General features: G+C 39.8%; 1 protein-coding gene across 2 annotated transcripts in view; it reads right to left on the bottom strand.

Moving 5' to 3' along the window:
- Positions 1-11,599, bottom strand: part of LOC110566447 (clusterin-like protein 1) — a 51,419-nt gene extending 39,820 nt beyond the window's left edge. The window contains exons 1-4 of one of the 2 annotated variants that reach the window (XM_060368139.1): positions 11,479-11,599; positions 6,304-6,483; positions 2,322-2,453; positions 1,223-1,340 (exon numbers count right to left, since the gene is read on the bottom strand). In XM_060368139.1, the coding sequence (XP_060224122.1) occupies positions 1,223-1,340; positions 2,322-2,324 (121 nt within the window). In that variant the 5' untranslated portion in view covers positions 2,325-2,453; positions 6,304-6,483; positions 11,479-11,599. The remainder of the gene's footprint in view (positions 1-1,222; positions 1,341-2,321; positions 2,454-6,303; positions 6,484-11,478) is intronic. The other variant, XM_060368138.1, reaches the window with a different exon arrangement.
- Positions 11,600-27,564: the final 15,965 nt, after the last annotated feature.

Below are 27,564 nucleotides of genomic sequence, written 5' to 3'. Positions count from 1 at the left end.
TCTTTAAATTTGATCATATTAGAAAACCTAACTTCCCCAGTTTTTGGTGCCCTGTAGATAGAGGCTTGACTGTTCTTATAAGCCTGTAGCTCTAAAAGCACTCCATGATGAATTAGCTGACAGGTGCCACTCTGCCACTGCCTTCTGTTTCCCACATGGGAGCTCCTGAACAAACTGAGCTTATTTGATCTCAGTCTTGTCATTTTCACAAGCCCTGTTTTCCTTTATCCATTTTTTTTTCTATCACCAGAGACTTGAGTATGTTTGTATTAGAAAAAAAAAATCTCAATTTTCTTGATAGTTTATATGAAATACCCAGCAGAGGACTTCAAATACAGTGAACAATTTCCATTTTTCAGTTATGTTTACCTTCCTAGAAGCCAACAGACTAAGAACATATATCATATAACACAAGTTTCACTAGTAACCTAATAAAATCTCTTTTGTACCATTAACTGGCCCTCGGTGGTTACAAATTCACTCTCATCTGTCTTCTCTTTACCCAATGTGGCATTCTTATGATGTTATTCTAGAATTTAATTACAGACTCCAAATCAACTTTACCTTAGCTAATTTATTTGCTAAATGTTAAATGCCCCAAATCTTTCTCACCAAACAAAGGTCACACTTTTCTGGGCACAGAACAACCAGATTCACTGTCATGACAACCCACCCCTTGACTAGTTTAAAAATAATTACACAAACTACCTTATTGGTTTAAGTTTTTTTGATGCTAGGAAAGTATTTTGCTGTTCATTAAAGATATGTCAAGGGGGGCTGGAGAGATGGCTCAGAGGTTAGGAGCACTGCCTGCTCTTCCAGAGGTCATGAGTTCAATTCCCAGCAACCATACGGTGGCTCACAACCATCTATACTGATGGCCTCTTCTGGCATGCAGCTAGAGCACTTATGTACATAAAATAAATAAATCTTTTATAAAAAAAGATGTGTCAAGATGATACCAAACATCTGGATAATACAAAAGAGAACTCAGCCAAAAGCTGGCAAGTTTATCTGCATAATGACAAACATCTGGATATGTGAATGCTGGCTTGTGGAAACTTATTGGAGTTTTCTATTTTTATCCAGATGTTTGACATCATGAATACTTGGTTTACAATACTATGAAATATAATGAATACGCTTATCTTCCAACTGCAAGTCCCTATAAACATCGGCAGAACAGGCAAACATGCAAACAGGGAAGACAAGACAAGCATACTCCTTAGGTTTCCATCCGAAACAGCTGTGTCCTTCCAAGCAGGTGCACTGTGACAATATTTCAACCACAGCAGATACACAGACAGCACCAAGAGTGGTAGCTTCATGGTCCAGTGTTCCTATAAAGGGAAAACCAACCTGCTTTAATGCTTTCCTTGAGGCTAACCTCTTGCAAAGCAATTGAAAACGCACGGTGCTTCAAGGTACATTTTCTGTCAATTCCTCTTTATGGCTTTAGATACTTCATGTTAAAACTAAAATGTCTAGCGCATAAGGATGCATAAACTATGAGTTCACAAGGTAAACAAATTACGTTTAGTCCTATTTTGTTTACATTCTTTCTGACAGTTAAATATGTGCATCAAGCTAGGCATGGTAGTGCACAGAAACTGAGGCAATTGGGTTGAGAGTTCCAGGACAGCCTGGGCCACATAACAAGCCCCTGCCTCAATAACCGCAATATGGTGCCATCGCAATCATGACGTACCAGGAAGCCAAGCCAGTGTGTGAGAGTGATCATAAAACTCCAGAGTCCAAATTTCACTGGGTTTTCTTATCAACAGCAAACATGTCTCAAGCCAAACTTAGAAGTATGTCAGGGAGACTTTCTATGTCTAAAATTCTCAGCCTTCCTAGCTCCATCTCCCATGTGCTGTGATTTCAGATGTGACAGAGTAGTCTCACACTTCTTACAAAACCTATCACGATATAGAATGTGCACTTAAATCCTTTCTAGGATAAGGACCTCTTTTTTAAATGAAATTTAGTTTACACTAGTTATAAATATTCCAAATACAAATACTTCAAGCTTTATCAAGACAAGATAAATGAAAACAACTGCATACTTTAACAAAATTAAATCGGGTAAAATATGGCACATTGTCTTAATTTTCCACAAAGAAGCATATTTGTCTACTTTATGCATATCTGTTACATTAAAACTTCACTAATTAACATTTGAAATGTCTTTTTAATACATTAATAGAGAACAGCAGCTATATTAGTTAGTAATAACAGTCATATTTTATATGACATTTGAACTGTTCTCATTCTGTTCATGCCCTGCTTCACAAACAAATCTTAAAATACTGAATATTTACCATTGATATTACAGCTCTCCCCAGAGAAATGCCACTCACTTCTGGAAGGACCTTCACTATTCTCTGATGTGACTTTCATTCGTGTCAGAGATTTAGTCTTATTCTGTTCATTTGATGACACAGTTCTTAATCCTATTAAATGAATATTTTGAGATTAAGACGTCTTAAAATTTGGTAGCACTTAAAGTAAAACACTAGAGGGCAGGCTGGGCGCATCACCAGCAACAATGACCTTACTTTACACAAATTTGGGTGAGTTTGTTTTGATGTTTTTTTGAGAGTTTTATTAGGTAGGCTGTCCTGAAACTCCCTATGAAGAGCAAGTTGGCCTCAAACTCACAGAAATTAGCCAGCTTCTGCCTCTGCATTAAATGCATGTGCTATCATGACAAATATATATATATATAGTTTTGTTTGTGATCGTTTTTGAAATCACAGTCTCCTTGAACTCATATGTAGGCAAAGATTACCTTGAACTGTGATTCCTCTCCCCAATCCCCCAGTCTTCATCTCCCACGTGCAGGGATTATAGGCCTGAGTCACTATGTGGCCTGGTTGTTTAGCTTTTTTGTTATTTTGACTATATGAAGTGGTATAAATTCTCCAGACTAAAGAAAAAATAATGTTTGGCTTTTTTTTTTTTTAAGTGCTATAGTTAAAGTGATAGTTACTCTCAACTATGTGATAAAAATCTAGCATGTAAATATAAATACATTTATGTACGATAGGCATATATATATTTTTGAGTCTGGGTCACTGACTCTGGAGGTTCCTGATTCAGGCAGATGAGCTGGCCAGCCAGCCTTAGCAACTCTCCTGTCTCTCTGTCTTCTCCTAGCTGAGATTACAGCTACGCATGGCTTGTTTGTTTCATGTATTTATTTATTTTCTTTACACCCTCAGCTATGCCTGGCTTTTTACATGAGTGCAACCTGTCCTAACTAAGAGCAAGTACTTTACCAATTGTGCCATAGCCCAACCCCTGTTTGTTTTGAGACGGGACCTCAGACTGTAGCCCAGGCTGACCTTGAACTCCTGGCTTCAGCCTCCCTACTGCTGACCTTATAGGGACACACTACCACATCCAGCTTACACACAATAGTTGCATATTTCAGACTCATTACATTTGACACTTGACGAGCTCAGTAATTCACCTGAAAAAACACAGAGTGCTGATGATAGCCAGCTCTAGAATCTACAGCAATGACCTCTCTGGCTACTGACATTGCAGGACCATCGTGGGTCCCTTGGTAAACTTGAGAAGGCAGCGCGTCTGTATTTACCATGTGCTCAGTACTTTCCTACGAGGGCAGACCCCGTCAGTTGTAGACTGCCCCTGTTGACTTTTGGGAGCCTTTAGAATCTGATCCTTGGAGGGCTGGGGTGTAGTTCAGTTAGTAGAGGGCTTGCTAGCATGCACAAAGCCCTGGGTTTGATCCCTAGCACAGATCTGTAGTCCCTGTACCAGGAAAGTAGAAGCAGGAAACTCAGAAGTTTAGGGCCACCCTCAGCTATACCATGAGTTCAGGGCCAGCCTAGAATACATGAGACTTTGTCTCAAAAAACAAAGGGGAGTGGGAAGAACAGAAGTTGGTATTGTCTCTGGTCAACAAGTAAACTGGAGTTTTTTATTACTCTGATTGGGCACAGGGAACAATTGTAGAATCAACACTGGGATTCCAGCCCACACTCTATTTCAGGTGTCTTCTCTGCCTGATTACATTGCATTTTAACTGGAAATCCCTTAGCTCTGATGGAAAATAAGTCAACCCAGAGCAAAGCTGCTACTATTATGTAACCGACTACAACCCACAAGTATAAATCAGATTGTCCTACCCTGACAGAAGACTGGCTAACCATTAAAGGATACAGCATGTTGGGTATTTTTCTCAGGAGGAAAATGTAAAAGTAACTTATTTGCCTGAAGCAACTGTCAACTCTAAGGCTTACTGCCTCCATCTGCTAATCTAGGCCTAGTCCTGGAAACTTCCATCCTCCATATACTCTAATCCAGACCTAGCATGTTTCTGGCCTGCTAAATAAGCTCACCCTTCCTTATTCTTTCTGAACTCTGGCTGGTTCAACTCTGGTGTTCTGGCTCAAACTCCTCTGCAAGCTGACTGATTCAATCTGCTTCTCTCAGTTTCTTGTTGAATCCCTCTGCTTGGCCTCAAACTAACTTTGGCAATCTGTTCTAATCTTCTGGCTCCTTCCCATTCTCGTTTGTTCTGTCTTTACCTGTGCCTAGCTTGTTCTCTTGTCAACCTGCCTCTTTAAAACTCTTCCAGTAAAACTCCCTCTGAATTCTATGAACTGAACTGCCACAAATTCAAGTCCAGTGCAACTGCAGTGCCTCTCAACTGAACTGACTGAACAGAACTGCTTAGAATTCAGAAATCTGCATGCTTGTCTCCTGAGTGCTGGGATTAAAGCCAAGCCTAAGATTTTCTTTACCTGAAACTTGCTCTATACCAGGCTGGCCTTGAACCCAGAGATCTGCTTGCCTTTGCCTCCAAAGTACTGAAATTAAAGGCATGAACCACCATCTCCAGCTGGATCACACAGACCTTGAAGGTCTTTGGATGTGATCTCTAGACAATACAGCAGTGTTCTAAATTAAAATTCCTCTACAGAGAACACAGTTCATGAAGAAACAGTCATGGGAATCCGCCTGTCTCTACACTGACCCCATATACTCTGAGTTCACTGATGTTCAAAGTCAGGGCAATTTGAAGTCATGGCTGAGATCTACACATTTATTTTCAATAATTTTTTAAATGAAATAAATGTGGGAATTGTTAATCCCACAGATGAAAGGAGAAAGACCACTGACCCAAATTACGGCCAAATCAGAGCCCAATCCTTGGCTGTCTCCCCCTAAGGTGGGGTTGATGAGACCAGCCTCAAGTCAATTTCCCACGCCCTCTTCATCAGACAAAACCACAAGATAGGGGATTTTACATATAAGCATGGTTACAGAATTAAGACAGGTATGTAAGGAAAGTGGGCCATGGAACAATGGATATAAAACATTTCCAAGAATAGGTAGCTTTTAGGAGGTTGGTTTATAGTAAATTCTATGGTTACTACGGTAAGGCACTGCCCAGGTCATAAGAAATAGAAACTTGAATTTTACAGTAAACAGGAACTAAACAATAGGAGGGAAAGATTCTCAAGAGCGGTGAGAAAGTCTAAGCTACAATTGCTTCCATTGTTAGGTGTCCCAAAAAAACATCAAACTAACAGCCATAACATGCCAGTAGAGGACCTGGTGTAGACCCATGCATGCCTCATGCCTGTCATTTAAGTCTCTATGAGATTCTTGACCATCCAGGTAGTGTAAGGCATGGATTCCCTGGAAAAGGAACTTTTATTTGCCTGGTTCCATTGTGGTCTGGGAGGATTACTGCCTCTGTCTGCTAACCTAAGCCTAGTCCTGGAAGCTTCTAGCCTCTGAACAATCTAATCTAGGCCTAGAATGCTTTAAGCATCCGAGATTTACAGCTCAATAAACTCACTCTTTTTTTTTTTACTGAGCTCATAGCTGGCTGGTTAAACTCAGCTCTCTGGCTCAGACTCCTCTGTTTCAGGATATTTGATCCGAATGTGAACCCCAAAATTGTGAACTGTAAAATGTTTCTTGTAACTGTAAAAAAACTGTTTCTTGTTTAGTGTAGTTGATCCCTATCACACACCTTTAGTCCAAGAACTTTTTTATTGTAAACAGGTGATTGTGGTGTGGTCCACCCAGCCCCAGCACATACCTTCAATCCAAGAGCTTTCTGTACACAGTATTTAGTAAAATTAACCCTGGATCAAGAGGAAGAGCAAGAAACCATCTGACAGGGATTAAAGAGTAGGTAGGACTTTGAGTTGGGGGATATTTCAGGTGGAGAAGAAGAGCTTTTAGCTTAAACTCTGGCTTTAGCTTCAGCTCCTCAGTTCCCTGGATTTGGGGGCTTTGAGCGAGCAAGCCTATTACCTTAGTTTTTTTGGCCTTTTCCTCCTGGGCTGTTAGTTGAGCTAGTGAACCTTTTGGAAGTACAGATTATCAACCACATCATTGGAGAGATTGGTGGCATACAGATTCAGGGACTTCAGATGAGGTAGCAGGAAGTGTGTGAAATAATGAACCATTATTTAGTTAGTCCTGAAGGAACACCTGCAGAATGAGACAAAAATGTACAGTATACCAGGATGTGTAGGACCATGGCAAAACAATTTGTATACGCACTCTTCCACGCTTTGTCATAAATGCACTGGTTGTTTGGGCATTGTGGTTACCCAATAAGTTCTCACTGGTTATCTCTAGGTACCAGACAAGCACTAAGGCTAAAGAAACTCAGATCTCTCCCTTTTCTTCCATTTCCCCCATGACTGTGTAACACCCAGAACATTGTAAGGAGATTCACACTTACCCTCCTATTAAACTCTGAACATTGCCTGTTGTGGCTAATCAAGGTTGACAACTTGACATTATCTGGGAAAAGGGAACCCGAATTGAGGAATTGCTTCCATCAGATTGGCATGTCTGTGGGGCATTTCTCTGATCAATAATCCATCTAGAAATGCCATTGTGAGGGGCATTACCCCTGGGCAGGTTGGTCTGATCTGAAGAAAGGTTGTGGACAGGCTATGGAAAGACAAGCCAGGAGGCAGCATTCCTTTATGGGCCCTGCTTCAGTTCCTGCCTTCAGGTTCCTGCCCTGACCCCTCTTGGTGACAAATTATGACCCTGGAGTGGTAAAACCATAAAAATACTTTCCTCCCAAGGCTGCTTTTGGTTATGTGTTTGTAACAGCAACAGAAGCGAAACCAGAACAACACCTTATGCGTCATAGAGACACTTGTTTTGTATTAATGTTCCCAGCTGTATATTCCAAGGGAAGGGCTCATTTTTTAAGTACTAATGAATTTCTGGGTCTTTTTTGTTTGTTTGTTTTTTGAGACAGGGTTTCACTGTGTAACACTGGCTGCCCTGAAACTCACTCTGAAGACCAGGCTGGCCTCAAACACAGAGATCTGCCTGCCTCTGCCTCCCTAGTGCTGGGTTTGAAGGGGTGCCACCATCACCTGAATTAACAAATACTAGTTTTGTAAGACATCACTATCTATAAAGGTCACAGAGTAGGTTCCAGAGTTCAAAAAATTAGATGAGAAATGTTTGCTTTTTGTATTTATTCCTTTTTCAAGGTTGGAAAAATTTAGCCAAATTTATGTCAGACCACATTTCTTCATGATAACAAGCAGATGTCAGCATAATGACAGACAGATGGCTCAGTGGTTAAGAGCACAGATTGCTTTTGCAGTCGACTACAGTTAGGTTCCCAGCACATACATATGGAAGCTCACAACTAATTATACCTCTAATTCCAGAGGACCCGATTCAGATACACACATACATATACACAATTAAAAATAATTTAAAAAATTAGACCTTTAATTAATATTCATTGCAGTCTATACAATATAGTAAATTCCTATGGGGTGTTACTTTAGTACAGACACACACACACACACAGACACACACACAGAAGATGTATAGGTATTTAGACAGACACACACACACACACAGACACACACACAGAAGATGTATAGGTATTTAGACACACACACACACACACACACAGACACACACAGAAGATGTATAGGTATTTAGACAGACACACTATATGAATTTACAAACTATATGAACATCAGTTGTATGTATGTATGTATGTATGTGACACAGAAATCTTCAACTATGTGACTCTTGGTAGTATTTCCTACTTTGGAGTTTAGTTCTGTGTTTATTTATGCATTACTAGCTTCTACAAAGAAGAGAGGGAATTTCTTCTACCTACTTAAAGGATGGGTCAAACTTACAACAAGCTTTGGAGCTTAAAAACATTCAGAGGCACTCCAGGAGATGGAGACATCAAATCACAGAGATGACAAATGGCCTCTTCATTGAAATTACAGCTGTCCAGCTCCAACACATCCAAGTTCTGGAAAACTTTGCATAATATAGCCCAATATTTTATTGCATTTCTGCAATGAGATCACACATCATTCTTATCTAGTGGCTAAATTCAATTCAAGGCATTCCTAAGATAGGCAGATCACTCTCAACTGCTGGGAGCAGTTACATGCTGGGTTGGCAGAAGCAAGTAAATGATCTTTCTGGAGGTAGCCTACTTATTTTTGCATGGCTGACGAATGGCTATATTCCTCCTATAGGCAAAGCCCCAAGGATTTTGCCTCAGGACAGCTTATTGTTGCTATGCTCCCTTTCCATGCATGTCGCATATATCTGGCATGGCAGAGACCCTCACTGCTCATTGCTTCACTCTGTTGGGCAGATTTCCTGCTGATTATTTTGAAGATATACCTTCATAGTGCTGTTTCAACAAACTGATGATTTCATAACCCCTGATGATGGTTTTAAAGAATTTCTGACTTGATTCAAGTAATTTAAAACCCTCCTGCAGTATAGTAAAAACTGCTAGGAGCTCTGTGGACATGTGGATGTCAAGCACTTGAATTACACCAAGAAGAAAAACAGGATTGAAACAAATTAATAATCAAGGAGATACACTCATTCTAGGTTTAGTCCAAGGATAAGGCCCAGGTGTGCACCATGATAAGAAAGACCATATGAATGCAGAAACAAAAATAAATAAATAAATAAATAAATAAATAATAAATAAATAAATGGTCAGCTATGTAAGGCAAGACAGATACCAGTTCCTTAGAAAAACCTTGACATTAAAAACTTGCTTTGAATACATAATGTACATTTGAAATAAAATGAAGATAAAACTGCTGCTTTGAATTCAAAATGAGCATACAGATAAAACCACTGCTTTAAACTTACAATAAACAAAGTATCTAGTTATCAATAGTCCTACTGGAACCTGCTTCTTATGTAACTATCTTTGAATGATGTAATTTTTTCTACAGAGAACCTTTGTATTAGATAGTACAAAAACCCAATACGAAATTAAATAGTTGTTGAAAGCTCCTGCTTCATCTAAAAATGTGTCTGTCTATTACAAATAAAGCTGATATGGAAACAACCTAGATGTCCTTCAACAGAGGAATGGATACAGAAATTGTGGTACATTTACACAATGGAATACTACTCAGCTATTAAAAACAAGGAAATCATGAAATTTACAGGCAAATGGATGGAACTAGAAAAGATCATTCTGAGTGAGGTAACCTAGAAGCAGAAAGACATGTATGGGATGTACTCACTTATAAGGGGATATTAGCCATATAATATAGGATAAACATACTAAAATACTACAGAGCTAAAGAAGCTAAACAACAAGGAGGACCCTAGGGGAAAAGCTTCATTCTCATTCAGAGGGGCAAACAGGATAGACACTGGAAGCAGTAGAAGAGAGAGAACAGGATGAGAGCCTACCACAGATGTCTTCTATAAGATTCCACCCAGCAGGGGATTGAAGCACAGCCAAACTTTCATCAGAGCACAGGGAGTGCTTTTGAAGAAGGGGGATCTAGAAGGACCCAGAAGGGATAGGAGCCCCACAAGGAGACCAACAAAGCCAAAAAAGCTGGGTCCAGGGGGTGCTGCAGAGACTGATGCATCAATGAATGATCATGCATAGAGAAGTCCTAGACCCCCTGCTCAGATGTAGCCCATAGACAGCTCAGTCTCCCTGTGGGATCCCTAGTAAGGGATAAAGAGACAGTCTCTGACATGAACTCGGTTGCCTGTTCCTTAAGCGCTTCTCCCTGGTGGGGCAACCTTGCCATCCCACAGAGGAAGAGGATCCAGGCAGTCGTGATGGGACCTGATAGGCTAGGGTCTGCTATCTGTGGACTAGGAAAGAGGAAGAGGGGAGGAAGAGGGAGGGAGATTGAGACTGGACTGGGAGGAGATGAGAGAGGTGGCTATAATCAGGATACAAAGTAATTCATCTGTAAATAATAAAAAGAAAAAAACCAAAAATATGTCTGTCTTAATAGTTTGTATATATTGTACATATATGTACATATCTATATTTATATCTGTATGCTTACATATATGTGGATGAATATCTTTGAAGACTCCCCTGTTTTGTCTATTGTTTGTATGTATGCATGTGTGTGTGAGGTTTGTAAATATCTGCCTGCTTTGTCTGCCAAATGTGTTTTTGCATGTTTCTAAATTATTGTTTAGTAAGTGATAAGCAGACCAGATTGTTCTATCATCCTTCTTAATTAGGACTCTACCTTCCAGGAAGCCACTGTTCACTGCTGAGCCATTAAGTTAAAAAAAACAACAAACAACTAAGGTTTTTCTTCTTACAACCCCTTATATTTACAGCAAGAAGCTGTCAGGGCTGCGGCCGCTTCTTGTACTCTGAGCTAAAGGAGCCACCTGGCTTGACTGATTAAGACCTTCTGCTGTCTTGTCCTTTGGAGGCTCTCGTGACCAGCGGCCCCTGGGAGTTAAACTGTACATATAGAATTAAACTGTATAGAGAAAGAGCCCCAAATAGCAAGGCCACCAGCCTAGAAGTTTAAGACTGAAAGTGTGTGTAGAGAGTAGCAAGGCTATCAGCCAGGAAGATTAACAGTTGAAGCACAGAGAGAAACACCAGCCATCAGCTGGTCACCGCTGATGCTGCCACCCACCGGGGTTCGCCCTGTAGGCTGGAGAGGGTTTCTACCCCCTCAAAGCTGACAGTTGCCCTTGACACAGGGACAAGTTCCTTAGGTAAGTGAGTCAACATAGCACTGTGATTAAGGAAGTGATCCCTGGGCAGGGGATTAAGAACACTTGCACTTGGTGCTCTTGCAGAGGACCCAAGTTTGATTCCCAGAACCCGTGTAGCTTACAACCATCTGTAACTTCAGTTTCAAGGGATCTAATGGCCTCTTCTAGATTCCACATGCACTGTGTGTGTGTGTGTGTGTGTGTGTGTGTGTGCGTTCACAGAATATATACACATACACGCAGGCAAAACACTCATACACATTAAATAAAAATAAATAAAACATTAAAAAGAGAGATGAAAAGTAAGTAAATAATAATAAAAAATGAGAAAAAAAGTATGTATTTCAGCAAAATATGAACCAATAAGCATAGAGTCCTAAACTACAACATTATCTGTGTCTGTTGGGATGATGCTAAACTGACTTAATGAGCTGTGGATCTCCTTACCTTTTCAACATTCGTGTCTTTCCCTTTACATCACCAAATGTTTTCACATGTATCCATGATCCTGATGCCAGTGTTGTGTTACGGAAATACATCATGCTTTTCTTTCTTGTGAACATTCACTCTGAAGGAGAAGACATTTTAAAAATTAAATGATTTTGACATGACAAAATAGTTCGCAAATAATTGCATAGTGAGATTCATACTGCAGTATAATGGAGACCAATTTAAATCTTTATTTTATTATGAAAAATGATATATCAGCCAACCTGATACCCCAGACAAGACAATAATATGAAGATGGTATTAAATCTGTGAAGAATGTCACGTGCCCATCTGTACCCAGTTCTTCGGAATGTGTACTCCTGTCTCTTTGACTACTGATATCTAAACAGTGATGTGTTTGCCGTGTTCACAACTCTTCACTTTTGATAAATTAATTTATATTCATCCAATTTGGACCACATATTTCGTGAATTAAGCACATTCATGAGTATGAACTCCTCAATAATTTGTTATCATTTCATAAAATGGAATTAATTCTCAGAGAACTACACTTTGAATCCTCATTTTGGGTACCGTACATTTGCACCAACGTGTCAGACTTTCTGTGCTGCAGGCCTGACAGTGTCTTGAGTCACCAATCTGTCCTTTTACAGTACAATAGCTGTGACTGTGACAGAATAAGGGGAGCATAAATTATGTCAAATTCTATAGTTAAATTAAATACTTAGGGAATTAGTTCATTATGATGACTTTTTAAAATACATTTTCATACAATAAAAAAGAGAGAGGGGAGAGAGAAGGGAGTGGAGAGAGCACTGTGAGCTACAAAATTTCTTCCTCTAGGCATGGTATGGACATTGCAGTCTTGATCCTGTAGTGGCTACAGATGCCTCCATTGACATGCAAAAGACAGGAACCGATACAAATCAATAATAAATCTGGGAGAGGCTCACACACAGCTCTGCCCTGGCTGAACCATTGGCTTCTGGGGCACTCATCTTCAGAGCTGTACCCACGGGTGAGCCCACCAGGCTCCAGCGCACAGTTCCAAATCCTAGTTAAACTAGATAACTGACAAAAAGTCATGAACGTGAGAAAGGAACTTGTAAACAAGTTGGGGTGATGGATAGAAGGGAAACAGAACCGAATAGAAGGTGAGAGTAGCCAGAATGTGTTATAGGAAGGTATGAAATCACAAAAGAATACAATGAATAAAATTTATAATAAAGAAGCATGGCTTGAGATGAGATTAAACTAGAATTGAGTCTCTGTGGAGGAAAAATATTAACAAATATCTCTGTATCACTGCTAAAGACATCCAACCTTACTCTGTTCTCTAGTGCCTCCTCTTAGTGAAAACAAACAAACAAACATGATTTCTATGTGAATTAGGGTGGATATTTGGGACTTCTGAGGAAACAGCAAACTATGCCCAATATCATAAAAGATTTACACAGTTGAAAGATCAAGTATGAGCTAGCAAGCTAAAGTCAAAGCAGGGCAAGTCAACGAGAAAACATTCCATAGGATGTATACGCAAAGTGACAGTCTTTCCTGTTGCTCTCTGCCTCTCTTCCCCTCCAAACCCAGATCAGATTAATAATATCCTTCAAATGCACTGACGATTGCAGTTTTCAAGGTAAGTGAAGTTGGGTATAAACCAAATGCAAGGTTATCAGAGATAAAAGACCTACATAAAACTAAATACTATATCCTAATTAGAGGAACTGACAGAATGCAATCAATGCACACAGAAAGCAATCAAACTCAGGTTGGAGAAGAAAACCAACAAAGCAACACTTGAAAGGTGATAATAAACTGAGGATAATGATGAAATGTGTGTGCTTTTTAAAAAAATATTTTATTATTTATTATTTATACAGTGTTCTGTCTGCATGTGCACCTGCATGCCAGATGAGGACACGAGATCTCATTACAGATGGTTATGAGCCACCATGTAATCACTGGGAGTTGAACTCAGGACCTTTAGAAGTACAGCTAGTGCTCTTAACCTCTGAGGTACCTCTCCAGTCCCATGTGTGTGCTTTTAAAGGCAGGAAGGAGCAGGGAAGGGGAGAGGAAGCAGTGATGTCAAAAGGAGAAAATTCGTAAAACTATAAAAAATGCAGAGATGCTTAAGGCAACATTCTGGGGTTAACTAGGAAGTGAGGACACATGGCTAGATGTAGTAAATGGACTGAAATAACCGAGGAGTATAACAGAAGGCCTTAAGTATCAACCTAAGAAGCTTAACTCTTTTATTTTAGGGAGGGCAGTCCAAATGTCTATACACAAAGAGCATGGATGGGGGCAGAAATCCTCGTCACGTGCTTTCGACTGTACAATTTGCTGTCTCTCTATAACTCACAGGTAAACCAACACCAATGATATACAATTTAAAAAAAATCCTTGTAGCAACTGAAGTTCAAAAGTATGACCTAACAGCTGAGTGCAGTGGCTCACTGCGTGGAATCTCAGCTCTCAGGGAAGGGGAGTCATAAACAAACAAACAAATAAACAAATGGGTTTTTCAAATCGTCTCTTCTTGGCCAAGTAAGAAAGCACAAAATTTAACTGCATTATAACAAATTTTTAACCACTGCCCGGTGCCAATTTTGTACAAATATATTACTCAGAACCATGTAACTTTAAAAGCCACAACATCACACATATAACTGTTAAGACATTTAAATGCTGACATTCTCTACTGAGAGGCCCAGACTCACTTCTATCTTAGGTTTACTGTGCTCGTTTGCACACCTCTACCTCTCCTTCACTCTCTTGCCTGTTACACTTGCACGTGTTTCCCCTCCCTTAATGTCCATGCTTACATCAGTATTAAGCTCAAGACGACAGTTCTAGAAGCTGGAGATGGAGAGGTGGCCGCATAGTCGTGGGCTGGCCGGGGGAAGCCAGGCCCGGTAATCCTGCTGCGGTGGGTGCCGGGGCTAACTGGGTTTACGACCGCGCAGGGTCTGCTGAGGCTGTTGCAGTGCGCTCGCAACCCATGTGCAGCGCACACACTCACCTGTAGAAAATTGCTTTCCCGTGTCATGGTGAGAGAGATAGAGATAGAGATAGAGATAGAGAGACAGAGACAGAGACAGAGACAGAGAGAGACAGAGAGAGACAGAGAGAGACAGAGACAGGCAGACAGACAGAGAGAGAAAAGAAATAAAGAAAACAGGTACACACATTTATTCTTGTATGCAAAAAAGCAATCCGTCACATGTTTCTCTGGACCCACAACTGAAAAGGTAGATGTAGCTTAATTTCGGAAGATTCAGACAGAGCTCCTATCTGCAACACCAGTAGGTCCTGTTCTGAAATACCACGGGGAGGGGAGGGACAATGACGCTTATGAGGAATTTTTTTAAAAATTCTCTCTACACAGTAGTTTTTTCCATGAAAGTGTGACAAAACTTTATTTTTAAGACAGAAAAGTAACTGCAAACTCTATAAGCAATGAGCCATTGTATTTCAATTTCAGTTTTGCTCCTTTTCTTTCATAATCAGAGATTACTTTTTTCTGTATTTTCTCAAGCAAACATGTAAACTGACTGTCCGAGTTTACTTTCTGTTGCTGTGACAAACATTATGCCCAAAAGCAACTCGGGGAGGAAAGGGTTTATTTTACCTAATGACTTTCAGTCTGCCATGACGGGAAGTCAGGACAGAAATCTGGAGGCAGGAACCAAAGCAGAGATGACTGAGAAAGAAAAAAAAAAAAAGTCTTTTTCTGTAAAAGAAACAGAATAAAGAAACAAAATGTAGACAAACTGTGGAGTCCTTATTATGAACAACTTTTCCCAGGGTTTATCTTTTCTCTATTTCAGAATGTTTTTATTTCAACTTTATCCCATTGTCTACACTCACTCAACCCATCTATTCATTCTTATAGCGACTATTTTTCTTATCTAAGGTGATCTGGGCTCTCAAGACAGCACCTAAGATGGCCCATCTGGACCCCCACACTTGGGAAACTGTACCTTTTCACTCCTTCTCTAGCTTTGTTAAAGTTGATTCTTTTAAAAAGCCAGTCATTACTGATACCTAAGAGGCCCATAGGATTGCAGGAAAATGACCCTTTTAGGGTCATGGATAAAAGGACATGATTTCTGCTCTGCATTCACTTTGTCTCTATCAGAAAATTCCTTGGAAAATGCACATCTCGCCTCTCTCTGTGTGGCTGTAGGTTGTGTTGATTATTTTTTAAATATATATTTATTTATTATGTATACAGTGTTCTGCATGCATGAACACCTGCATGCCAGAAAAGGGCACCAGATCTCATTATAGATGGTTGTGACCATCATGTGATTGCTGGGAAGAGCAGCCAGTGCTCTTAACCTCTGAGCCATCTCTCCAGCCTGGTTGTGTTGATTATTACAAAGCATTCCATTCAATGTGGTGAAAGATGAAATAACAAAAGGTTGTGGCCCAAACCCACATGAATGGAAGATGTTGGAAGTAGAGCTGGTTTGCCAAGACTTCATTCATTCAAACATGCACACATATTCACATTTAACCAACAGTTCCCAAAATTCATTGCGACCCAACACTTGGTCATCCTGTGCATTCTGAATGCCACTTACTGCACCACCTCTTTTGTACCACTCTGAGTTTTTAACTGGGCCAGGCCAGCCATTTGGCCGGCAAGCACCCTGGGTCTTGCTGCACAGGGCACAATGGTGAACCAGCCCTGTAGCTTTTGAATTTAAAAAAAAAAAAAAAGCTTGCTATGCGCTGTGTCTCATGGATGATTGCTCCCCTCCCCCAACTATGCAGGACTCCAAGTGTGCTTTCTAAACACTGACTTTCAAAATCTCTGATCTCTAAGGCCCTATTGCCTAGCTTTTAAAAATTCTTTTCTTTCTAATTTCTGTACACTCTGCTCTTAAAAAACTGTTTTAAAACGCTATAAATTCTTATCTAATGATTTATATAAATTGCTCATTGGGTTTACATTTATAAGACTTCCTTAGTCAGAATTAACTCTGTTTATCTTATCTCCTTTTACACTAACAAAGTAACAAGTCTCATTTTAAATGAGTATGGATTTATAAATTCAAAGTTATATTGTTGTGCCTAAATCTCGATACCCCAAAAGACCACCACCAGGAGTCAAGTCAGCTGCAAAACACATGAGGATCTTTTTATTAAAAATTATTACAAGCTACAGCTTGGGCTCACACCTCCATGAAAGAAGTGGTGAGAGCCTAGAGCCTCGTGCTCAGGTTAGTTTGGTCATTTAAAGATTCCGGTCCCTCCCAGTGTGCCCAAAGTAGGGGGGTTTCCTGCCTGGCCAGCATCTATTGGTCAAAATGCAAAAGGGAGGTTGTATTTTAAATTGATTGGCTATAGGAAGATCCCCAAACCATTAATGATCTGGTTTCCCTCCCTAGGGGGAATGGGCTGGTTTCCTAGCAACTGTATCTCTAGTGGGTGGAGAAAGAATTTGGTAAGGTGGGTTCTTCCCCACAGGGCATTACTGGACATGACTCCACCTAGCTAGCCTAGGTTCAGGCTTTAAACTTTAAAACAATACCCACTGATTTTTTTTTTTTAATCTTTCGGTCTCTCAATATCTTTACAACATGCTATATATATATACGATTCAATCCTGGTTCATAATTTTTATATGATGCTAAAATTTCAAGGTTATAAAGTCTATTCAGATTAACAAGCTAACTTAAAATTTATGCCTAACTGCCTATGTCTTTATCAAGCTCATAAATGAATAAATAAATGCTGTTTCTTTTGCCATCAGCTGCCTATGATCCGGGTTCAACACTAGGCTTTCTGGCTAATTGATTTGGTATAATAAATCCTAATGTAATTTAAAATTTGTTCATACTGTTCTACTATGTTGTTTATTCAAAAACTCATAACTTGGGGGTTACTAGATAAAAGTTTTTGCCTAGATATCCTTAAAGTATATAATATGATTCCAAAGTACTCTAAATTGGGATCTATTAATTTTAGAGACATTCATTTCTCAATGTTAAAACTTGGTCATTGTGTTATATCTTCACTATCAAAAAGGTTAAAATATGTAAAATAAGTTAAAGTATATAAATGAAAGTTCATTGGAAACAGCTCTTGGGCACCATGCAAGGGGGTAAGACAGAGAGGGGAAAAAGTAAGAGCTCCAAAATGTCCAGATTACATGGTGAGGAGGAGAGGAAGTTGCTGCCCTGAAAAGTCCAGGGTAGAGGGTGGAGTTGCCAGCCTTGTCCAGCAGCAGATAGGGACTGAGGAATGCTGGGAGAGCCTGGAGCTGTTGGTCCTGGGCCTGAAGCATACCATTTCAGCCTTTTGTTGATAATAAGTGGACCACAGGCAAAGAAATCAATCATCTTTAGCTACTTCCTACTAACACTACAGTGGCAATTGGAAGGTCAAGAGGCTGAAATGTTGGCTAAGCCCAGGAAGAGTAGGCTGTTTTCATGCTCACTAGGGTCTGTGAGAACTTATGTGGCTGGGAGAGAAAGTGCAGGTCCAGCTTGACACAGTCTGTGAGGTCAGACTGGAACACCTGTGGTAGCTGCTTTGGCTCTGTCTTGGATGTAAGAAACACCCAGGTCTGGCAGGATTCTGGAATATATGTATACACACACACACACACACATATATATATATGATAAAGTTAAGTCTTTAGGTGTACATTTCTTTAGATGTACATTACTTTTAGGTGTACATTTGAAACTTTTTGGGAGAGCGAACAGAGACAGAAGAAGAGACTTGAACATCGGACCTCCATTTACCCAACTGCTGACAGTAATTGAAAAGATTTTGCTTTGGATCTGTCATCTAAGGAAATTGAGGTCAAGTTTGGTTGCAGACACATGTAAGCCTAGAGGCTCTTAAAGAGGGTGCTATGTGTACGAATCTAAAATTATTTAGAAGGCATCTTAGAGGAGAGGGTAGGGTGGTAGACACAATTTCTATGGGTGAAGAGAGAAAAATCAGTTCTGCCAGTCTTTGGGGCATCCCACAAAGTACAGGAGAACCAGAGGTATGGGGCCACAAGCTGGCAAAGCAGATGGTTACAAGCAGTGCCAGGGGCCACAAGGAAGACTCCTGGGAGACAAGACTCATCTAGTACTAGGATTTTCTGAGGGCATATCCGATGTGTGAGAGGAAAGGAAAAGCTGAGACTGTGTTGGTAAAAATAAGATTATTCATCCAAGGGAAGGCATCTGTGTGAGGGTCAGTGAGAAGGGAGGGTACCTCCATTCCCCAGTGAGACAGAGAGATAATGGTCAGTCTCTCAGACAAAGGAGACTTTTTAAGCAGACCATGGAAGGGAACTCACCAATCTGCCAGTGTTGGATATATGGATGCAGTGATTGCGTAGTCAGGAAAGAGGAGTCGGCAATCCAGGGAAAGTGGAGGAGGAATCCCACTTTTTGAGATAGGCAATAGGTGCCTATTTGTACTTGTTAATAGTCTGTGTCTTGTGTACTTGTCTGGAGCCCAACTGACCTGAGAGGTGGATTTGGGTGGAATTATTGTAGCTTACGAGAATTCCTTTTTAAGTTTTACAAATGAGATAAACTTTAGACATGTTAGCGTCACCATTGTAATCTGTAGTGAAATACACATTATATTTTTAGTTGTGAGCTTAGCTACAGCAAGAAATATACGTTATAGAAAAAGGTAGTAGACATACACATTTGTGTTAACAACATAAACATTCTTTAAGGTGAGCTCTGAAAAGGCAGAAAAGCCTTTCGTGAGGTAGAAGGGACAAAAGTTCACTTGGTCTTAACTTTTAGTATGATTATACTTTATGGAAAAGAGCTTTAACCAATTTTTAAGTTTGCATTTACCAACCTTAAAACACTTTTTAAACCCTCAAACATTTGTAATTTGCATTTACCAACCTTAAAACACTTTTTTAGACCCTCAAACATTTATAACCTGTGTTTATCAACCTTAGGCCTTTGTACCTAGTTATTTACCATGAGACATATGTGAGACCGCTATGAACACTTATTGTCCTTTAATTAAAGGGAGGGTAAACAGTTACACCTGAGGCCTGATGTAACATTTTGAATCTGATAGAAAACTAAACTGTCTAGACCTGACAATATTAACTCTCAGAGTGAGGCTTAAGGCCTGGTCTCCTGCATATGAACAGAGAACTGAGAAGGCATCTGAAGTTTTCCAATACAGAAATTGGTAGTATGACTGTGGGACCCGAGTGGGGGATAAAAATACACCTGCAGTGTTATCTGGACTTGGCAAGGCTGATGGAGGTCACTCAATCTAGGAGTCATTTGTCCTCCACCAGACCAAGGAGCTCAAGGCTAGAAGTGTCTGTGGCTCTTGTGCTAGTTGAGCCGCCATGGCTGGGCACCGAGGCCCAGGCTGCATGGGAGCATTTTGACTTCTAGAGGCCAGTTTGCCAGCAGGCAGTGTGTGGCTCATTGAGGCAGTCATGGGACCAGTCTCCCCTTTGGCTGCATTTCAAACAGTTACCTGGCAGAGTTGACTTTTGGCTATATCCTGGTGGGACGGGGCATTGCAGACCTCTTGTCTTCTGTGTGGGAATGCCAACAGTCTCAGAGCAGAAGCTGAGGTCAGGAGCATATTTTTCTGTAGATGCACCTGTTGGGAAGACTCCTCTCTTATCATTTTTACCAACTCCCATATGGTGACTCAGAGACCACCCTCAGCTGTTAATTAAAGATGTCAGTGAGACCATGTTTGCATCTTAGGACTATAAATATATTTTTGGACATGGTATTAAAGGACTTGATCATCTATGAGATGACTATTTACTTGCATGTGTAAGACTTTACATTTCATTCCTGTTACATTGGAGCCTTAAAACTCATAATCATAGTCCATTAAAACAAGAGCATATCAGTTTCCTGTATGAACTGGAACAGAATATCAGGGGAAGCTTCCTCTTCCCCTTTCCATGCTTCATGTAGATATCACAGAACATCCATACAGTCCTTCTTTTTCTGCATCATTTTGTGTCACAGCCTCTACTTGGGTGGACACCCCTGCTCAAACACAGATGCCAGCATACCAGGTAGACTGCCCACAGATCTACCACACTATCTGTTACCAAAGATCAAATTTTCAGTTGCCTCTAGCTTTGGACTAGGACACCAGAGGGAGCTTTACCTCTTCCCTGTCTGTACCTCCTGTGGATTGCTGGGATCATCTTGCCCTGGCCACTTCTTACATCAGCTACCAACACCAGCAAACATTTGCCCTTGAACAGGCCAACCAAGTAGGTCAGTAGAAGAGATAACACTCAGCCAACACACTGAAAATTAGAGGGCAAACAAAAACCCAGGAACAAAACTCCCTCCCAAGGAGGACAACCCAAAAACTCAGCACCTAGAACTACAATCACAGATGCCTAGATACCAGCATAGGAACATAATCAAAAACAGCCAGGGAAATATGTCACCTAAATGGGGAAGGTAACTTACCACAGCAGGTCCTTAATATTCCAACATAACAAAAAGCACAAGACCTTAAAAGCAACTATATGAAGAAGATAAAGATCCTTAGAGAGGAAATGAATATATACCTTTTTTAAAAATTGAGGAAAACACGATTAAACAATTGGAGAAAACCAATAAATCCCATAAATAAAGGCTAGAAAAAAATGTTGAAGAAAATACACAAAATTATTCAAGACCTAAAAATGAAAATAGATGCAATAAAGAAAGCAGAAACTGAGAAAATCCTGAAAATGTAAATTTCAGGACTGTAAAGACGAACTATGGAGTAGTAAAGGGTAAAGGTTCACCCTTTTACAGAATAGAGATGCAAGAATCTGAGCTACTGAAGATATAATAGAAGAAATGGGTACACTGGTCAAAGAAAATGTTAAGGCTGAAAATTCTGACATGAAATATCCAGAAAATCTGGAACACTATGAAAAGACCAAACAAAAGAATAGTAGGAATAGAGAAATGAGAAAAATAACATACCAAAGTCCCAGAAAACACTGTCAACAAAATCCTGGAGTGCTCTTCTGGAGAAGGTTGATGTGAGTTGTCTTCCTATAGCCGTTTATTTGAGCTCAGTCTATTATGATAGACTCCCTTTTCTCAGTGGGGTTCTAAAAGTCTCCCCCTGATCTGGGTAACCCTGTCTTGTATAGAGGGTCACATAGCCCTTAGGGCAGATTATAGTAGGCCAGACCTTTCCCTGATAGGCAAACTGCTCTAGCAAGCATCTAGGAATTCCTAGAAAAGCCCCACCCTGCTAAAGAAACTTAGTCTTAAACAGTGACCTTCAACTGTACTTGGAGATTTCTCTCCTCACAATTAGGATAATTAAGTACTGTATTTTCCTTCTCCTGACAGGACCATTAAGTACACTTGACCCCACACCCCCTGACCTCAGAGAATCAAACACATTTACACTTGAAATCCCTCACTCTTCCAAGGGTTATATTGCCCTTGATTTCACACAAACAATCCTACAGCTTTCTCAGTTCAAGACCCTGTGAGATTCTTCAGTTATCCTCTGCTGGGCTGAGTCTCACCAGGTCTACCCTCCGCAACACTGGGCCTGGGTCTTGCTGGGCCTGTGTCTTGGTTGTAAACTGACCAGACATGGGCTTGGCCCACACCTCGACCATGCTCAGCACAGCAGCTTGACCAAGAGCTGTAACACTTTGGTATAGCCTTAGGCTTTGCAACACCTGAGCTTCCATTGCCACCAGCGACCTCATGCAAAAAGAGCTAAACTATAATTTTTGGGGTCACTCATTTATACTATCATATCATCTGTGAATAGTGATACTTTAATTTGTTCCTCTCTGATTTGTATCCCTTTGATCTCTTTAGTTATCTAATTGCTCAGGCTAGAACTTCAAGTACTATATTGAAGAGATAAGGAGAGAATGGGCAACCTTGCCTTGTCCCTGATTTTAGTGGGATTGCTTTGTGTTTCTCTCTGTTTATTTTGATGTTTGCTATTGACTTGCTGTATATATCTTATATTATTGGGGGGGTATGCATCTTGTATTTCTGATCTTTCCAAGACCTTTTTTTTTTAAAATTATTATTATAAAAGGGTGTTGGATTCTGTCAAAGGCTTTTCATGCATCTATTGAGATGAGCATGTGATTTTTTTTCTTTCCATTTGTTTATGTGGCGAATCACATTGATGGATTTTCATATGGTGAACCATCCCTGCAGCCATGGGATGAAGCCTACTTGATCATGGTAGATGATGTGTCTGATGTGTTCTTTTATTTGGTTTGCAGATATATTATTGAGTATTTTTGCATCAATGTTCATAATGGAGATTGGTCTGTAATTCTCTTTCTTTGTTTGGTCTTTGTGTGGTTAAGCTATCAGGGTGACTCTGGTTTCATAAGATAAGTTTGGTAGTGTTCTTTTTGTTTCTATTTGGCAGAAAAGTTTGAGGAGTATTGGTGTCAGCTCTTCTTTGCAAGACTGTTAGAATTTTACACTAAAACCATCTGGCCCTGCAGATTTTCTTTTTTTAGAGGGTAGGGGGTTGTGGCAGGGTTTGGAGATTTTGATGGTTGCTTCTATTTTTTAATTTATTTATTGTTTATTAATGATAGTTTATTCACTTTGTATCACAACTGTAGCCCCCTCACTTGTCCCCTCCCAATCTCACCTACCCTCCCTCATGTCCTACCATGCCCCATCCCAAGTCCACTGATAGGGGAGTTCTTCCTCCCCTTCCTCTGACCCTAGCATATGAGATCTCATCAGGACTGGCTGCATTGTCTTCCTCTGTGGCTTGCTAAGACTGACTCCCCCATTCAGATAAAGGTGATCAAAGAGCCAGCCACTGAGTTCATGTCAAAGACATTCCTGGTTCACATTACTAGGGAACCCACTTGGAGACTGAGCTGCCATGGGCTATATCTGTGCAGGGGTTTTAGGTTATCTCCATGCAGGGTCCTTTGTGGGTATAATGTTCTTTTGGAATATATACAATTTACCCTTCAACATTAAAATACTGATTTCTCTACTCCACTATCTTATTTCAATCCAGACATTGTATTGTGCTGCTTATTCTAAGCATGACCTGTCTCAGGTATGAGTAAACAAGCCACCATTTGTTCTCTGTGTTGTCAATGAAAACAACCAGCCACAATGCTATACAATGGAGGGAATGGAGTAGGACATCATGGTTGGGGGTGGGACAGAATGTAGCAGGAGAGTGGGAGCAGAGGTCGGGAGGAGAGAACTTGGAGCCACATGGAGAAATGAACCCAACCTATGACTTTCAGATATGACTGAAAGTTAGTATAACGGGTAAAATCTGAATGATAGGAAACTATGAGTGCTTGGAGGTTTACGATGGAGTAATCATTGCCCAGAATTGTGCTGTAGATTAATTAAAATAATAGTAGTCCCTGGTAATTTGGGCATACAGCTTGTTTAGGAATAACCACTGCTTAACTAAAAGATGAATCAATAGTAAAAATTAATATCCCACAACAGTCCTTGGTTGGAGTATCAGTCTCAGAAAAGACCCTGTGCTCAGATTCTTTGGTTCTGTCACTCTTCTTGCGGTAGTCCTGTGCCCTCTAGATCTTTCTATCTCCCCTTTCTTTCTAAGATTGCCTGCACTTTGCCCAAAGTTTGCCTATGAGTCTTAGCATCTGCTTTGATACTCAGGCCCTCTGAGGTAGGCTCCTGTCCTGTTCCCTGTTTTCTCCCTCTTCCTATGTCTGCCCTGTTTGCCTTTCTTAATGAGAATTGATCATCTAATCCAAGGTCCTCCTTCTTCCTTAGCTTCTGTAGGTGTACAGATTTTAGTATGTTTATCCTACACTGTATGTCTAACATCCAGTTATAAGTGAGTATATACTATATGTGTTTATCTGCTTCTGGGATACCTCATTCTAGTTCCCATCATTTGCCTGCAAAGTTCATGATTTCCTTGTTTTTCATTGCTGAGTAGTATTCCAATTGTCTGAGAAAGAGTCAGATCGATTTCCAAAGTGACTGTACAAGTTCACATTCCCACCAGCAATGGAGGAGGGTTCTACTTTCTCCACATCCTCTACAGAATGTATTGTCACTTGAGTTGTTGATCTTAGCCATTCTGATGGATCTAAGGTGAAATCTCAGGGTCGTTTTGATTTGCATTTGCATCTGATGACTATGGATGTTGAGCATGCCTTTAAGCCTTTAAGTGTTTCTCTGCCATTCCATATTCCTCTAATGATAGAGCTCAGTTTAACTCTGTACCCATTTTTAAATTGGATTACTTGACTTGTTGCTCTTTAACTTCTTGTGTTCTTTATATATTCTGGATATTATCCCTCGACAGATGTAAGATTCAGGAAGATCTTTTCCCTATCTGTAGACTGCCATTTCTTTTTATTGATACGATCCTTTGCGTTACAAAAGCTTTTCAGTTTCAAGAAGTCCCATTTACTTATTGTAGATCTTAGAGCCTGTGAGATTGCTGTGCTTTTCATTTTGTCTCCTATGCAAGTGAGTTCAAGGTTCTTCCCCACTTTTTCTTCTAACAGATTTAGTATGTGTGGTCTTTGATCCACTTGATCTTTAGTTTTGTGCTGAGTGATAAATATGGATCTATTTACATTTTCAACATTTAGACATACAGTTAGAACAGCACCGTTTGTTGAAGATGCTGTATTTTTCTATTCTATGGTTTTGGCTTTTTTGTCAAAAATCAAGTATCTGTAGGTGTATGGGTTTATTTGTGGGTCTTCTATTCAAAATCATTAATCCACTATTCTGTATCTATGTCAGAACCATGCAGTTTTTATTACTTTTGCTTTGTAGTACAACTTGTGATCAGGGTGGAGATACCTCTAGATGATCTGTGGTTCTACAGTGTTGTTTAGCAATTTGTGGTTTTGTTTTTCCACATGAAAATTAGAATTGTTCTTTCACATTCTGTAAAGAATTGTGTAGGTATTTTGATGGTAATTGCACTGTCTGCACATTGCTTTTGGGAGGATGGCCATTTTCACTATGTTAATCCTACTGATCCATGAGCATGGGAGATATTTCCATCTTTTGATATCTTCTACAATTTCTTTCTTCAGAGACTTGAAGTGTTTTTCAAACAGGTCATTCACTTGCTTGATTACAATCACACCAAGATACTTTATATTATTAGTGGCTGCTGCGAATGGTGTAGTTTCCCTAATTTCTTTCTCAGCCCTTTAGTCTTTCATATACAGGAGGGCTACTGATTTTTTTTGAGTTAATTTTGTACCCAGCCTCTTCGCAGAAGGAGCTCTCTGGTTGAATTTTTGGGGTCACTCATGTATACTATCATATCATCTGCAAATAATGATACTTTGATGTCTTCTTTTCCGAGTTGTATCCTCTTGATCTTTAGTATTCTTATTGCTCTAGCTAGGCCTTCAAATACTGTGTTAAAGAGATATGGAGAAAGTGGGCAGCCTTGCCTTATACCTGATTTCAGTGGGGTTGATTTAAGTTTCTCTCCATTTAGTTTGATGTTGCCTAAAGGCTTACTGTAACTTGTCATATATATATATATATATATATATATATAAAATCTTTTGGAGAGACCATGTGTATATACACATGTATATATACATATACACATGGTCTCTCCAAAAGATTTTAAACATGAATGGATGTTGGAATTTGTTAAATCTTTTATTTTTAGCATCCAAGGAGATGATCATGTGGTTTTTTCCTTCAGTTTGTTTATGTGGTAGATTACATTGATGGATTTCCTTATATTGAACCACCACTGCATGCCTGGGATGAGGCCTACTTGATCATGTTTGATGAGATCTTTTGTGTGTTCTTGGATTCAGTTTGCAAGTGTTTCATTGAGTGTTTTTTTTTTTTTTTTGCAGCAAAATTCATAAGAGAGATAGGTCTGAAGTTTTCTTTTTTGAGGGGGTCTTCTTGTGGTAAGGTTTCGGGGTGAGTCTGGCTTCATAGAGTGAGTTTGGTAGAGTTCCTTCTGTTTGTATTTTGTAGAATAGTTTAAGAATTATTGGTGTTACGTTTTCTTTGAATGTCTGGTAGAATGTCACACTAAAATTATCTGGCCCTCCACTTTTTTGTGTGTTTGTGTTTGGGGGTTGGGAGACTGTTAATGGAAGCTTATATTTTCTGAGGGGCTTATAGTATAGTTTACATTGTTTACCTATTCTTGATTTAACTTTGGTAGTTGAAAACTATCAAGAAAATCATCCATTTCATTTAGATTTTCCAATTTGGTGGAATACAGGCTTTTGAAATAAGACCTAATGATTCACTGGATTTCTTCAGTGTCTGTTGTTATGGCCCCCTTTTCCATTCTAATTTTATTAATTTGGGAACTGTCACTCTGTCTTTCCGTTAGTTTGGCTAGGGCTTTGTCTATCATGTTGATTTTCTCAAAGAACGAGCTCTTGAATTCATTGATTCTTTGCATGACATTCTTCCTAATTTATTGATATCAGCTATGAGTTTAATTATTTCCTGACTCTACTCCTCTTGGTATGTTTGCTTCTTTTTTCTCCTAAGGCTCTGAGACGATCTTTTATGTTGCTACTATGGGATCTCTCCAATTTATTTATGAAGGGACTTAGCAATAAGGACTTTTCTCTTACCAGCTCATTCATGGTGTCCAGTAATTTTGGGTAAGTTTGCTCTCACTTTCAGTTAATTCTAGAAGCTCTTTCTTTCTTTATTTTTTCCCTCACCCAGTGATCATTGAGCAGGTCATTGTCAAGATTCCAGGAGTTTGTAGGCTTTTTGCCGTTTCTGTTGTTGTTGAGGTCTAGCTTTAATCCATGGTGATCCGATAAAAAAACAATGGATTAATTCAATTTTCATGATCTGTTACAGTTTGCTTTGTGACCCCCTATATGGTCAATTTTACAAAAGGTAACATGTGGTGATGAGAAGAAGGTATAATCTTCTGTGTTTGGATGAGAAGTTCTGCAGATCTCTACTAGTTCCATTCCATTTATGATGTATGTAGGTTTCATTACTTTTCTGTTCCGTTTCTTGGTAACCTGTCCACTGGTGGGAGTGTGATATCGTAGTCTCTGACTACTAATGTGTTGGGATCAATGTATAATTTAAGCTTTAATAATGATAC

This window comes from Meriones unguiculatus, chromosome 15 (genome assembly GCF_030254825.1).
Source record: "Meriones unguiculatus strain TT.TT164.6M chromosome 15, Bangor_MerUng_6.1, whole genome shotgun sequence".
NCBI classification, from domain to species: domain Eukaryota; kingdom Metazoa; phylum Chordata; class Mammalia; order Rodentia; family Muridae; genus Meriones; species Meriones unguiculatus.
Note: the sequence above shows the minus strand (reverse complement) of the source record. Positions and strands in the feature narration are given on the sequence as shown.